Source organism: Crotalus tigris, unplaced genomic scaffold, assembly GCF_016545835.1.
Source record: "Crotalus tigris isolate CLP2741 ecotype Arizona unplaced genomic scaffold, ASM1654583v1 scf7180000024277.1505481, whole genome shotgun sequence".
NCBI classification, from domain to species: Eukaryota; Metazoa; Chordata; class Lepidosauria; order Squamata; family Viperidae; genus Crotalus; species Crotalus tigris.
Window position 1 is genome coordinate 407,052 of NW_024100449.1, and position 13,166 is coordinate 420,217.

At 42.1% G+C, this 13,166-nt stretch overlaps 1 protein-coding gene across 2 annotated transcripts in view; it reads right to left on the reverse strand.

Moving 5' to 3' along the window:
• Window positions 1-13,166, reverse strand: part of COL22A1 (collagen type XXII alpha 1 chain) — a 186,470-nt gene that overhangs the window by 147,255 nt on the left and 26,049 nt on the right. The window contains exons 2-3 of one of the 2 annotated variants that reach the window (XM_039323548.1): window positions 12,007-12,174; window positions 8,650-9,216 (exon numbers count right to left, since the gene is read on the reverse strand). In XM_039323548.1, the coding sequence (XP_039179482.1) occupies window positions 8,650-9,216; window positions 12,007-12,094 (655 nt within the window). In that variant the 5' untranslated portion in view covers window positions 12,095-12,174. Of the gene's footprint in view, window positions 1-8,649; window positions 9,544-12,006; window positions 12,175-13,166 lie in introns of those variants that run through there. The other variant, XM_039323547.1, reaches the window with a different exon arrangement.

Below are 13,166 nucleotides of genomic sequence, written 5' to 3' on the forward strand. Positions count from 1 at the left end.
TTTTCTTTGGCCACGCCCCTGGCACCCGGTGATGTATAAGTGGTTGGGGGTCACCACAACATGGGGGACTGTATTATGGGGTCGCAGCATTAGAAATGTTGAGAACCACTGCTGTAATGTATTGGCCACAACTTCTTTTAAATCACTTGCTTAATGTCTGACTTACATTGCTGTATTGTTTAACAGTTGCTGTTACTGAAAGCCAGACTGGCTGTCTCCAAGCTGATAATGAGGTTTGGGGCTATTGGTTGCCACCTAGAGGCTAACTGTATAAATAGCTGTGCAGCAGCCTTTAGAGCTGCTTGTGTTCTGATTAATAAACTTGTTGCTGTTTCAACACTCTGCCTCATTCAATGCCTAAAGAACCAAAGATATAACAGAGACCACAAAAAGGTGGATCCAAAGGCCACAGTTTGCTACCTCTAATTTGTTGCAAGAACCTTTCCCTGGTATTTAAAAACTAGAGTAAATATCTGCTCCAGTGGTTAGCTGAACCTCCCCTGGTGAATAGCAGATTTGGTTGCTTCTGCGGTCCCAAGTCCTATGATGTTTGCATTTTATGAAAAGACAAATCCCATTTTCCCAAAGTAACCTGTGTTTATCAAAATAACTTTGTGGGGTGGGGTTCCCCCCTCTAGCTGAAACTATAAAAAGGGACACTAATTTCTCTTGTGGCCACAAGCAATAAATCCCTTCCGTGTTCTAGCATCGGCTGAGAATGCTGTATGTATACCCCACCTTCAGCAACATTAAACATAGACCTATTTTGGGAGGAAAAAATAAAGTTAGGGTTTACTTTTAAATGATCTTATGATGCATTCTTATTTTTCTTGCTGTACAGGTCGTCTTTAACTTAACGAGCACAACTGAGTCCAAAATTTCCATTGCTAAGCAAGACAGCTGTCAAGTGGGTTTTGCCCCATTTTATACGACCTGTCTTGCCACAGCTCGTTGCAGTTGTTAAATTGCTAACATGGTTTTTAAGTGAATCTGGCTTCTCCAGGGACTTTTCAAAAAGGGATCACATGACCCAGGGACACTGCAACCGTCATAAATACAGGCCAGTTGCCCAACACCCAAAATGTTGAGCATGTGATCTTGGGGATACTGCAACAGTTTGAAGTGTGGAAAATGTTTAGAAGTCACTTTTTTCAGTGACATTGTAACTTTGAACAGTCACAGGGCAGAAAACATCCTGCAGCCAAAAAGGTTCCACGCCCTTTTGCACTACTCAGGTGATCCTGAGGACACAGGTAAACATTCAAGTGGCTTCAATGACCCTCTAAAAGAATGCAAATGACCAGCTGTCTGCAAGGAGTATAAGTCCTTCCATTCCCCACCATCCAGTCAGAGCTGAGGAAGCTTCTTGGATGAGAAGCAAAACTTCTTCAAAGAAAAACAAGAAAGTCCAGTTGCTACCTGGAAAAGCACCTTTGGGAATAGCTTCTAATATTACTTTTGAACTTCTCTTTTGCATTGCCATTGAGTTCATCTGTCAAGAATTACCTCTACCTTCAGTTTCTGGTAGAGCTGCTCAACCTAAACAACTGTGGGAAGAATCCAGAAAAAGAAATATTTTGGGAAATATTAAAAAGGCAGAATATATTTCCCCAAAGGATCTTAAAGGCAGAAACCAGCTCCCCTACAAGTCTCTCTGCCCCAAACAGAAACCAGGTCTGCAGAAATGCAGATGTGATAATCTTGTCAGAAAGATTGGAGTCAGGAAGCTGGGATTAGAAAGACAAAGATCTCTAGAATCAACAATTCCTCACACCAAAAATCTAACAGTCCTCAGCCACTGCCCCAGGGAAGCATAATAGGATTAACCCACCACCAGAAAGATATAATAAAATTAACCCACCACCAGAAAGGCACATTCAGACTCAGGTCAAAGTTCATGCCACAGGAACAACTCCCCCCAAAAAGCTCAAGAAGGTATAAAAACCCACCACTCTCTACTACATGTGGTCAATTTTCCCAGAGCCATCTTTCTGTCTGGCTCTCCTCTTCAATAAACTACAATCTTCTTTCTAAAGCAGTCTCTATTTTGATTATTCCTGGCTTGGACTGGACCCTGATGAAGATTTTTCTTTCAACACATCTCAGCTAGGCCAACGAGACTCTTGTACCATTGCTGATGGATTCAGCATAGACACTTGGCACATCCATAAGAAACTATTATATACCATGCACAATAGAGATGTTAGGTTTTGTCATCCCTATTAACCTCTAGGCTGAGAAATTTAAAAGGGAGCATGTTAACTTTATTTTCCAAAAGGGCCCTGGGAATTCTCCCCTTTAACGAGCAAATAACTTCTAGTTGAATGGGAACAGATCAAAGTATTTAGTGCCTACGACACCCAAACAACTGGCAGCATTGCAGAAATACTTTTTCCAGATTGTCGTCTATTCTTTTGGAGTGAGCTAAAATGAGGAGGTTTTTCATAGCCTTCAAAGTGTTGGAAAGATGCAATGTGGTCAGGAAAGGAAAAACCATTCAAAGACATGGAAAATAGACAAAGGTCTTTAGAGAAGCACCAGACTTGTGTGGGTTTTTGTTTCTCGGTATCTGAGAAATAACTAGATAAATCACTAGATAAATAGATACATAATAACCATCCAGTTTCTGACAGCGCATGGATTCTGGAATTGTGGGTGGCGGCCCGGGAGAGGAAGGGTGGAAGGAATATTAAAGGCAAGCATTGTTTTCAAAAGATCATTCATTTCTCCTCAACTAACCATAAAAACAACTGCTGAAGTGGGTGCAGATTTGTTTGTTTTTCTTTCATTTTCTAAAAGAAGCTATTATATATTAACTCAAGAAGAATAGTTTTGATCTCCGTTCTTGACCTGTGAAATGCTTTTTCTGCAACTGAGACAGCAATAAGTGGAAAGCCCATTGCAATAGAAAGGAATATAGGTGGCCCTGGGTTCTATGTCTTGATTTTCTATGTTCTTTGGTTGCATGAGAGTATAGTATAACTCAAGGAGCCTCCAATTATTCCCCAATCACTCCCCATGGGAAAACATCCTCTCTGTATTTGTTCTCATTTGTAACATTTCCCAGTTGTCCACACTCACAGCAACGAGTGCCATTAAAAGCCATATTTCGAAGCACCATGATAACATCGGAAGCATCTAAATCAGAAATATGGCAGCCACAGCAGCCACAACAGCAATCATACGTCATGGTGGAACTAAATAACACTGATAGTAAAAACCGCTGAACTGCAACCAATAGCAATATCAAAAGCTGAAGGTGATAAATTAACAGAGGCAAAGCAATCCACAGCAAGCTAAGCATCTGGATCAAAGTGGAGGGGGGGGAAATCTCTCAGGATTGTGATGCATTTAAAGCAATTTTTTAAAAACTTGTACTTTTAAGTTTCAAACATTTTTAATAGGCTGCCCAGACTTATCTTACCATGGAGATATATGGGGTTGTGTTTGTGTGTATATATATATATATATATATATATATATATATATATATATATATATACACACACACTACACACACAATATATATATATATATATATATATATATATATATATATATATATATATATATATATATCTTTGATTATTCGGGTTTTCTCCCGCGTAAAATTGGAAGTGCCTTGGCGACCTTTAGACGAAGTCCCATTCATCATCTTCAGGCTGGTGTTTTCGGCTTCGTGCTTCTAGGAACTTCATTGCTCCTAGAAGCACGAAGCCAAAAACACCAGCCTGAAGATGACGAATGGGACTTCGTCGAAATGTCGCCAAGACACTTCCAATTTTACGTGGAAGAAAACCTGAATAACCAAAGACCTACATACAAACACCTGCGAAAACCTCAGAAAACATATATACCACTTCTGGAGGCAGGTTGTTCCCCTGGTTAATTGTTCTAACTGTCAGGAAGTTTCTCCTTAGTTCTAGGTTGCTTCTCTCTTGATCAACTTCTATCCGTTGCTTCTTGTCCTGCCTTCAGGGCTTTGGAGAATAGCTTGACTCCCTCTTCTTTGGGGCAGCCCCTGAGATATTGGAAGACTGCTATCATCTCCCCCCTTCATCCTTCTCTTCATTAAACTGGACATACCGAATTCCAGCAACCGTTCCTTATATGTTTTAGCCTCCCGTCCCCTGATCCTCTTTGTTGCTCTTCTCTGTACTCTTTCTAGAGTCTCAACATCTTTTTTACATCGTGGTGACCAAAACTGGATGCAGTATTCCAAGTGTGGCCTTACCAAGGCCTTGTAAACTGGTATTAACCCTTCATGTACACACACACACACACACACACACACACACACACAGAAAGAGATGAGTCTGATCATATATATGCACACATAAACACACACACCAGTAGTCCTTGACTTACAACAGTTCAGTTAGTGACTTTTTAAAGTTACAACAACACAGAAAGAAGTGACTTACGACCATTTTTTACACTTAACCACCACTGTACCAGCTCCATGATCACGTGATCGAAATTCAGACGCTTGGCAATAGTCTCATACCTACGGCAACGGTCTCCTGGGGTCACGTGATCCTCTTTTGCGACCTTCTGACAAGCAGAGTCAATGGGGGAAGCCAGATTCTCTTAACCGACCCTGTTACCAACTTAACAACTGCAGTGATTCACTTAACAACTGTGGCAAAGAAGGTCATAAAATGAGGCAAAGTTCACTTAACCAATGTTTCACCTAGTAACAGAAATTTGGGGCTCAACGGCGGGCGTAAGTTGAAGACTACCTGTATTACCTGGCTTTGGTGGAGATGATATTAAATCTTTTCTCATATTCAGGAAGTTATGGACCAGATTTTTTTTCCACTCAGTCCCATAAAAACAAGATGAATGCTATACCACAAGACATATTTCAGATTTTGATCAATGTTAATGTCACTGAGGTTTTCCCAGTTGCAATGGATGGGTGTGAAAGTTGGACCATGAGAAAGGCTGAGCGACAAAGAATTGAAGCCTTTGAGCTATGGTGCTGGAGAAGACTCCTGCGAGTCCCCTGGACTGCAAGGCGATCAATCTGGTCAGTCTAGAGGAGATCAACCCTGACTGCTCTTTAGAAGGCCAGATCCTGAAGCTGAAACTCAAGTACTTTGGCCACCTAATGAGAAGGAAGGACTCACTGGAGAAGAGCCTAATGCTGGGAAAGACGGAGGGCAAGAGAAGAAGGGGACGACAGAGAATGAGGAGGCTGAATGGAGTCACTGAAGCAGTAGGCGTGAACTTCAATGGGCTCCAGAAGATGACAGAGGACAGGAAGGCCTGGAGGAACGTTGTCCATGGGGTCGTGATGGGTCGGACACAACTTCGCAACTAACAACAACAAATGTCACTGAAGGCAAAGGCAATTCAAAGGGAGGACATCATTTCTTGAAATGAAGGGGTTATTCCAAAGCAATGACCATAATATCATTAAGGATTTTTTAAAAAAAGCTGCACAACCTTTTGATAGAAAAAGATAAACAGCTAAGTCTTGTGGTATTGCACCCAAGCTGCATTACAAGTATAGTTATTATCAGATTTGACAGAATCATTGTGTGAGAAGACAGAAAATAATTTTCCTTTCCTCTGTAATGCCAGATTCCCCCTAGAAGGTTATTGTTTTCCTCCTTTCAAGTTGTAAACTCCAACAGAGAGTGTGATGTGCTATCACAGCAAAGTGTGACTTCGATCGAATGAAAATGTCAACCAGGCTCAACATTGTGTAACATCGGGAGATTTTCACATAGCTTAAAAGTAGGAAGTCTTGTCTTTGGGTAGAAGTAAGCAGCAGTGATGGGATTCAAATACACGAACCACCAGTTCTCTTAGCCTGTGCCTCCGAGGCTCAGAACAGACTTCCAGAAGCAGCATCCATGCACTTCCAGCGGGCCGTTCTGGCCTTAAGAGGCCTCCTCTGGGCCTCCGAGGCCCAGGATGGACTTTCGGAAGTGGCATCCACGCACTTCCTGCTCAGCTGTTCTGGGCCTGGGAGGCCTCCTCTGCGCCTCCAAGGCCCAGAATGGACTTCCGGAAGTGGCATCCACACACTTCCGGAGGGCCGTTCTGGGCCTCAAGAAAAAGGGCTACAGCTTCAGCTGGTTCACTAAACTCAACAAAAATTAGCTACTGGTTCTGCCAAACTGGTGTGATCTGTGGTGTGATCCCACCACTGCTAAAGAGGTCTAAGGAGAGTTCAGGACATGAACCCTGAATTTTAACTAACATAAATAACCACACAGCTTTAAAACAAGCCATGTGCTGTCCTATGGAGAGTAATCAGGGTCATTAGCTAGTCGGACAATCCAACTTACTCACTATAAAGAATGCAAAGGGCATATAAAACAAAATCGGGTTCAAGACTTGTCGGTTTTTAAAAATACCAAGCGAAGATGTTAACTTTGATTAAAGTGAAAACCCCCATGGTATCTGGATAACATGCTGTTCATATAATATTTGACGAATTGTCCACCTGCTGATCACTCAATTAAACTGAACAGAACGTTGATCAAAAGCACAGAACATGCCATCTAAGAGAATGAACATCTGCAAATACACACATACATTCACACATATATTTTTCTTCATCCTTCCCTTATTGGCAGCCTGTCAAACCACAAATCATTAGTGCATCGAGGGAAAAAGTTGTCCAAGTACAGTAGAACTGTTAGTCTGTCAATCAACTGCTTAGCTGCAAAATATCCAGGATTAACCTGGAGATAGATGTCTCTTCCATTGGTCACCATTAATTAGGAGACTTCTGCAGAGTGTAGACTGATTCCCCAAAAGCAAGTTAGCTGCCACAGATTTCGTGCAGCTGCGTGGTTGATCATCCATGGTATCAAGGTGGTTTGCAGAGTGGAGTCGAAACAATCAGGATGGTGGCTGCATTGCTGTAAACAAAGTTCTGCCTCTTTTTTATGTGCTACATTGATTTTAGCCAAAAAGTTAAGACACAGCACAGAGGAAAAACTAAGCAGAACTTCAATCATATCATTGCAGCTACCATATTGACTTTGTAAGTATAGCTGATAGATGCCCCTAAATGAAGTAAAGGCTCTGTGTGTCTGTGTGTGTTTGTGTGTGTCTTATTGGCTCTTCTAAATGCAGCACCAAAGATCTCATCTTCAAAAAATGACAATAAAGGTCGTCTTATCTTATCTTATCTTATCTTATCTTATCTTATCTTATCTTATCTTATCTTATCTTAGGACTGCAGCCAAGAAATTAAAAGACGCTTGCTCCTGGGGAGGAAAGCTATGGCAAATCTAGACAGCATACTAAAAAGCAGAGACATCACCCTGCCAACAAAAGTGCGTATAGTCCAGGCCATGGTTTTCCCAGTTGCAATGTATGGCTGTGAAAGTTGGACCATAAGAAAGGCTGAGCGCCAAAGAATTGAGGCCTTTGAACTATGGTGCTGGAGAAGACTCCTGCAAGTCCCCTGGACTGCAAGGCGATCAAACCGGTCAGTCCTAGAGGAGATCAACCCCTACTGCTCTTTAGAAGGCCAGATCCTGAAGTTGAAACTCAAATACTTTGGCCACCTAATGACAAGGAAGGACTCACTGGAGAAGGGCCTAATGCTGGGAAAGATTGAGGGCAATAGAAGAAGGGGACGACAGAGAATGAGATGGCTGGATGGAGTCACTGAAGCAGTAGGTGTGAACTCCAGAAGATGATAGAGGACAGGAAGACCTGGAGGAACGTTGTCCATGGGGTCGCGATGGGTCGGACACGACTTCGCAATTAACAACAACAACAACAACAACAATCTTATCTTATCTACAGATCTCCATTCCAAGCTTCTAATTTCATGCATACTTTACCCAGAAGGAAACATCTGAGCAAACTCACTGCAGGATCCTACTTGTATTATTGTTCAATTGTTACTCTGTCATATTAGTGCTCATTCCTTCTTGAAGAAAATAAATAAATAAAAATTACAATGTTCTCCATAAAATGATCAATGGATAATATTCTAGGTAAGCACTCATGAAGATTATCCTTCGGCCAACTTTCTCTCAAGGCCTAAATCTGGTCCATATTTTGTTTGGTGCTTTGCAAAGAAGATTTTCTCAAACTTTATCCTGATAAAATCTAAAAGGACAGGAAAAGAAAAGTTAACTTGGGTTCTCCCAGTTCAGAATACCAAGAAGTATCCATAATGACAAGGGGCACATTTCTCTCCAAACTTTGATGCAAGTTTGTCCCAAAGGTGCTTTTATTTCCCCCTTGAGTTTTCTTTCCTCTTTGAAAATGTTTTGCTTCCCATCCAAGAAGCTTCTTCAGTTCTAACTAAAGTAAGAACTGAAGAAGCTTCTTGGAGGAGAAGCAAAACATTTTCAAAGAGAAAAAGAAAAAAGAAAACCCAGGTGGCCTTTTGGAAAAAAAAACCCTGACCTGGTTGATTGATCATCCCCATAGACAGCACTTCAGTTTGTTTCGCTGCAGAAAGGAAACTCAGCATAAATAACCAAGGCATGAATCTTGCAATACACTTACTAATGGCTGGTTTAATTTTGCAGGTGAGGCCTTTGAGAACACAGTCCCCTTTCCCGCACTGAGAGAGAGTTAAAATTCATAGGCTTACTCTTTATGAAACCAACCAATTCACCTTCCACAGTTTCTCAGTGGCTAGTCCCTGGTTTGTTTACTTACTCTCGCAAAGCCTTCTTCTCAGCTTCTCCCGTATCTTATCAATAGCGTTGTAATCAGAAACGTGGAAGATGTGGGCCGATTTTGGCTCAGAAGCAATTTCATCCAATTCTTCCTTAAGGGCATCTCCGACGCCCACCGCAAAAATCCGGATGCCAGCTCGATGTGCTGCTGAGGCCGGACTCAAGACGTAATCCTGGCTCCTGCCGTCCGTCAAGAGGATCGCTACTTTCTTGATGGCATCATCGTATGGCCTCCCGCCGGCCTGTGCGGAAAAGCTGTAACTATTGATGTACCGCAGGGCATCTCCAGTGTTTGTGTTCCCCCCAAGGTATTTGATGCCCTTTGCAGCTTCTTTGATCTCGCGTTGAGTCCCGTAACTCCCAAGGTCAAACTCAGTAGTTGGGTGATCGCTGTACCGGACGACCCCAACACGGGTTTTGTCTGGTCCAATCTCAAACGTATCCACCAGGTGAGCTATCCACTGGCGGACCTTCTCAAAGTCTTCTTTGCCCACGCTGGAGGAAGTGTCCAGCAGGAAGATCAGGTCATAGTGGACGTTCTTACAACCTGCAATGGAAACGGGAGAAGCTCCTGAGAGAAGAGAGAAAAAGGCAGCCAGGAGAACAGCAACATTCATAGACATTTCTGTCCAACATAGTAGAGTCCACCTGCGGAAAGGACTTAGCAAATCTCTGTTTCTCCAAAGCATGGAACATGTTTCACCTGGCAGATCCTGTCCCCTGCTAAATGTTTTCTTACAGGTTCTGCCTTAATCTGCGGTTTCCAAACCTAGTTCCCAAGGCAGCTTTTTGCTGTGGTTTGCAAATTTTGTCTCCCCCACCTTCTCTCTCCCTCGCGACAGTTGTCTTGGCTCAGCCCCTTTTTTGTCTTCTCTGTTTGCATGTCTATGAGGCAACTTAAAAAAAAAAAAGGAAAGAAACTCCCAACAGACTCAGCTCTGTTCTCCCGCCTCCCTTTCCCCTTTAATGCCACAAGCTGAAAATGCCTGGGCATATCAGATTGTCTGCCTTCAACCCAGTGTCGCTCTTTGTATGGTTGTACGTATTCTCTCTTAACCAGTGCCATTATATTTTATTAATCATTAGTCTGGAGGTGGTGTTTTCTTTAACACCACCAGTGAAAATGTTTCACAAAACAAGCTAGAAACAAAATCTGACATCGTAGGTGATTCACTGAGAACAAAAAATTCAGACTTGTTATTTTACCAAAGGAAGCATCTCTCTCCATCTGTGTGTATACTTATATAAAGTAGGTAAATATGGGTTTACAGACCATGTCCTCAGAAGCGAGGATTTAAAGAAATAGATCATACATTTAGCTGGGTGCGAATTCCATTTCTACTGAATCAGAATTAGAATAGAGTTACAAGGGGACCTTGGAGGCCTTCTAGTCCAGCCCCCAGCTCAAGCACTTATAACATTTCAGACAAGTGGCTGTCCAGTCTCTTCTTAAAAACCTCCAGTGATGAAATACCCACAACGTCTGGAGGCAAAGTGTTCCACTGGTTAGTTGTCCTCACTGTTAGGAAGTTTCTCCTTAATTCCAGGTTGCTTCTCTCCTTGATTAGTTGCCATCCATTGTTTCTTGTCTTCTGGTACTTTGTAAAATAAATTGATCCCCTCTTCTTTGAAGTTTCTCCTTAGTTCTAATCATTTGCTTAGTGACCATCTGAAGTTACAACAGCACTGAAAACCGTGACCTATGACCATTTTTCACATTTACAACTGATGTAGCATCCCCATGGTCATATGAACACAGCTCGGACGCTTGGCAACTGACTCATATTTATGACGGTTGCAATGTCCTGGAATCATGCGATCATTTTTGGTGACCTCCAGACAAGCAGAGTTAATGGGGAAGCCAGATTCACACTAAACAACCATGTTACTAACTGAACAACTGCAGTGATCCACTTAACAACTGTTGAAAGAAAGATTGTAAAATAGGGCAAAATTCACTTAACCAATGTTTCACTTAGCAAACATAAATTTTGGGCTCAGTTGTGGTTGTATGTTGAGACTACCTATATAGGTGTTCTTTTTTTCTGGACATCTCTTTGACAGGATCTTTGAATTATTCTGTTTTATTTGTCTTTTGTTTGATACTGCCCAAAGTCAGGTGGCCCATTTAAATAAAGAAATAGCAGGATGAAAGTCTGTCACATTTCTCATAAAGTCTGGCTGCTGGTGACTGAGATTGGGCATATCCTTCACCCCTATATTTACCAATAACTTTAGCTCAAAAGTTGAAGTGAACAGTTTTTATTCATTCCAAAAAATGCTTCAGCGATGGCAAGGCGGCCCAGGGTTGTGTAGCTTTTACGTGACAGCTACAATGGTATTCGCACGCATACTTCTAAAGCAAGTCTTGTCATGTTAAGTGAAGTTCACCTCAGCTGTTCATGGGAAAGGCCCCGATGAAGATCTCACAATGAACAACCACTTTTGGAAAAATCTGACAGGCTGAAAAACAATTTGACCGAATCATCCTTTCAAAATGACCCTTCGAACCGAATCCCTGAAAGAATCTGATGTGCCGAATGTAATCCATCAGATCGGTTTGGATATTTGTTTGATTCAAACACTGGCGTTTTGGAATGATTTAGTAAGGAGGCCACACGGTATAGGGTTGGACTAGATGACCTCCAAGGTCCCTTTCCAACTCCATTGAAGTAGGAAGCTGTTCTCCGTTTTTAAGCGGCAGCGACCCTGTTTCACTTGGCTCCTATAAGTGGGAATTTATGAAAAATGAAATGAAATTTAATTTATGAAAAACAACAGGGCATATCTTGTTTGCTCAAGAGCAATAAATAATGTTGAGGCCATTTAGGTAGTCCTTGACTTACAGCCACAATGGAACCCAACATTTCTGTTGTTAAGCGAGAGAGTTGTTAAATGACTTTTGTCCCATTTTGAGACTTTTCTGGCCACCGTTCTTAAGGGAATCACCACAGTTGTCAAGTTAGGAAAATGGCTTTTAAGTGAATCTGGCTTCCCCATTGAGGGTCACAAAAGAGGGTCACGAGACCCTGCACTGCAACAGTCATAAGTACATGCCAGTTGCCAAGCATCTGAATTTTGATCACGTGACCATGGGGATGCTGCAACAGTGTTAAAGACTGTCATAAATGTCTTTTTTTCAGTGCTGCTCTACCTTCGAACAGTCACTAAATGAATTGTTGTAAGTTGAGGACCATCTGTATGTGTAAAATAATCTTAAGGGGTGAATAAAACTCACAATCGTGTTGCCCACTGTAATTTTTAGAACTCTTTTTTAAAGATCCCACGTAAATCCCCTCTCAGATGAACATTTTTTGCAAACAACACGTGCCCTTACCTGCTCTCTGCGCTTTAATCTTCTCTCCACCCCAGAGAAGAAGTAGCACCAAGATGGAAGTGATCAAGTATCTTCCTACAAAAGGCATCTCTGCTTACTTCCCAGGGATAACACACCTTTTTTTTTATTCTCCCCTTTAGTATATGGAATTCTGCTACAGATGCATGCCTGAGAAAAGGAGATTTTTTTAAGAGAGAGAGAGAGAGAGAGAGAGAGAGAGAGAGAGAGAGAGAGAGAGAGAGAGAGACATGAGAATAATGTAACCAACATTCTTCAACTAAGAAATCACCACTTTAAAAGGGTAGATAAGGGGGATATCAGATCTGATCCTCCAAAGGTACAATATTTCCCTTGGTTTCCCTTTGCCCTGACTTTTTTTTTTGAAAGACTCTCAGTATATTGTGTTACACTGAGAGATATCTTAGACATTTTCAAATTGAACAGTGGATTTTCATGAAAAGGAAGCACAGTCTACTGTAGCTATCTGATAAGAAAGATATGAAAACACAGCACACTAAGAATAGAATAGAATAGAATAGAATAGAATAGAATAGAATAGAATAGAATAGAATAGAATAGAATAGAATAGACATGTCAAACACAAGCCCCGGGGGCTGGATGCGGCCCACAAAGTGGTTTCATGTGGCCCGTAAAGCCATCCTGGAAACAGTGAGGGAACGGCCCCCGCTGCCTTGGCCCTGGCCCAGGCCAGCTGGGAGCCAATGTACAATTTTGTGGTGGCCATCTTGGCACTTGCCCTGGTGGACCATGCCTTGGCACTTGCCCCAGTCCCACCTCCTTCTGCCAGAGACTGTCAGATCTGTCCCACTCCTACCCAGGCCCCCACAGGCACCCTTGACGCGAATGATGTAGAACTGGCCACACCCACCCAGTAGGCTACACCCACCTGGCCCCCCAAGGACAACCACAATACTGATGCGGCCCTCAGTGAAATTGAGTTTGACACCCTTAGAATAGAATAGAATAGAATAGAATAGAATAGAATAGAATAGAATGGAGTGGAGTGGAGTGGAGTGGAGTGGAGTGGAGTGGAGTGGAGTGGAGTGGAGTGGAAGTAGAGTGGAGTGGAGTGGAGTGGAGTGGAATGGAATGGAATAGAATAGAATAGAATAGAATAGAATAGAATAGAATAGAATAGA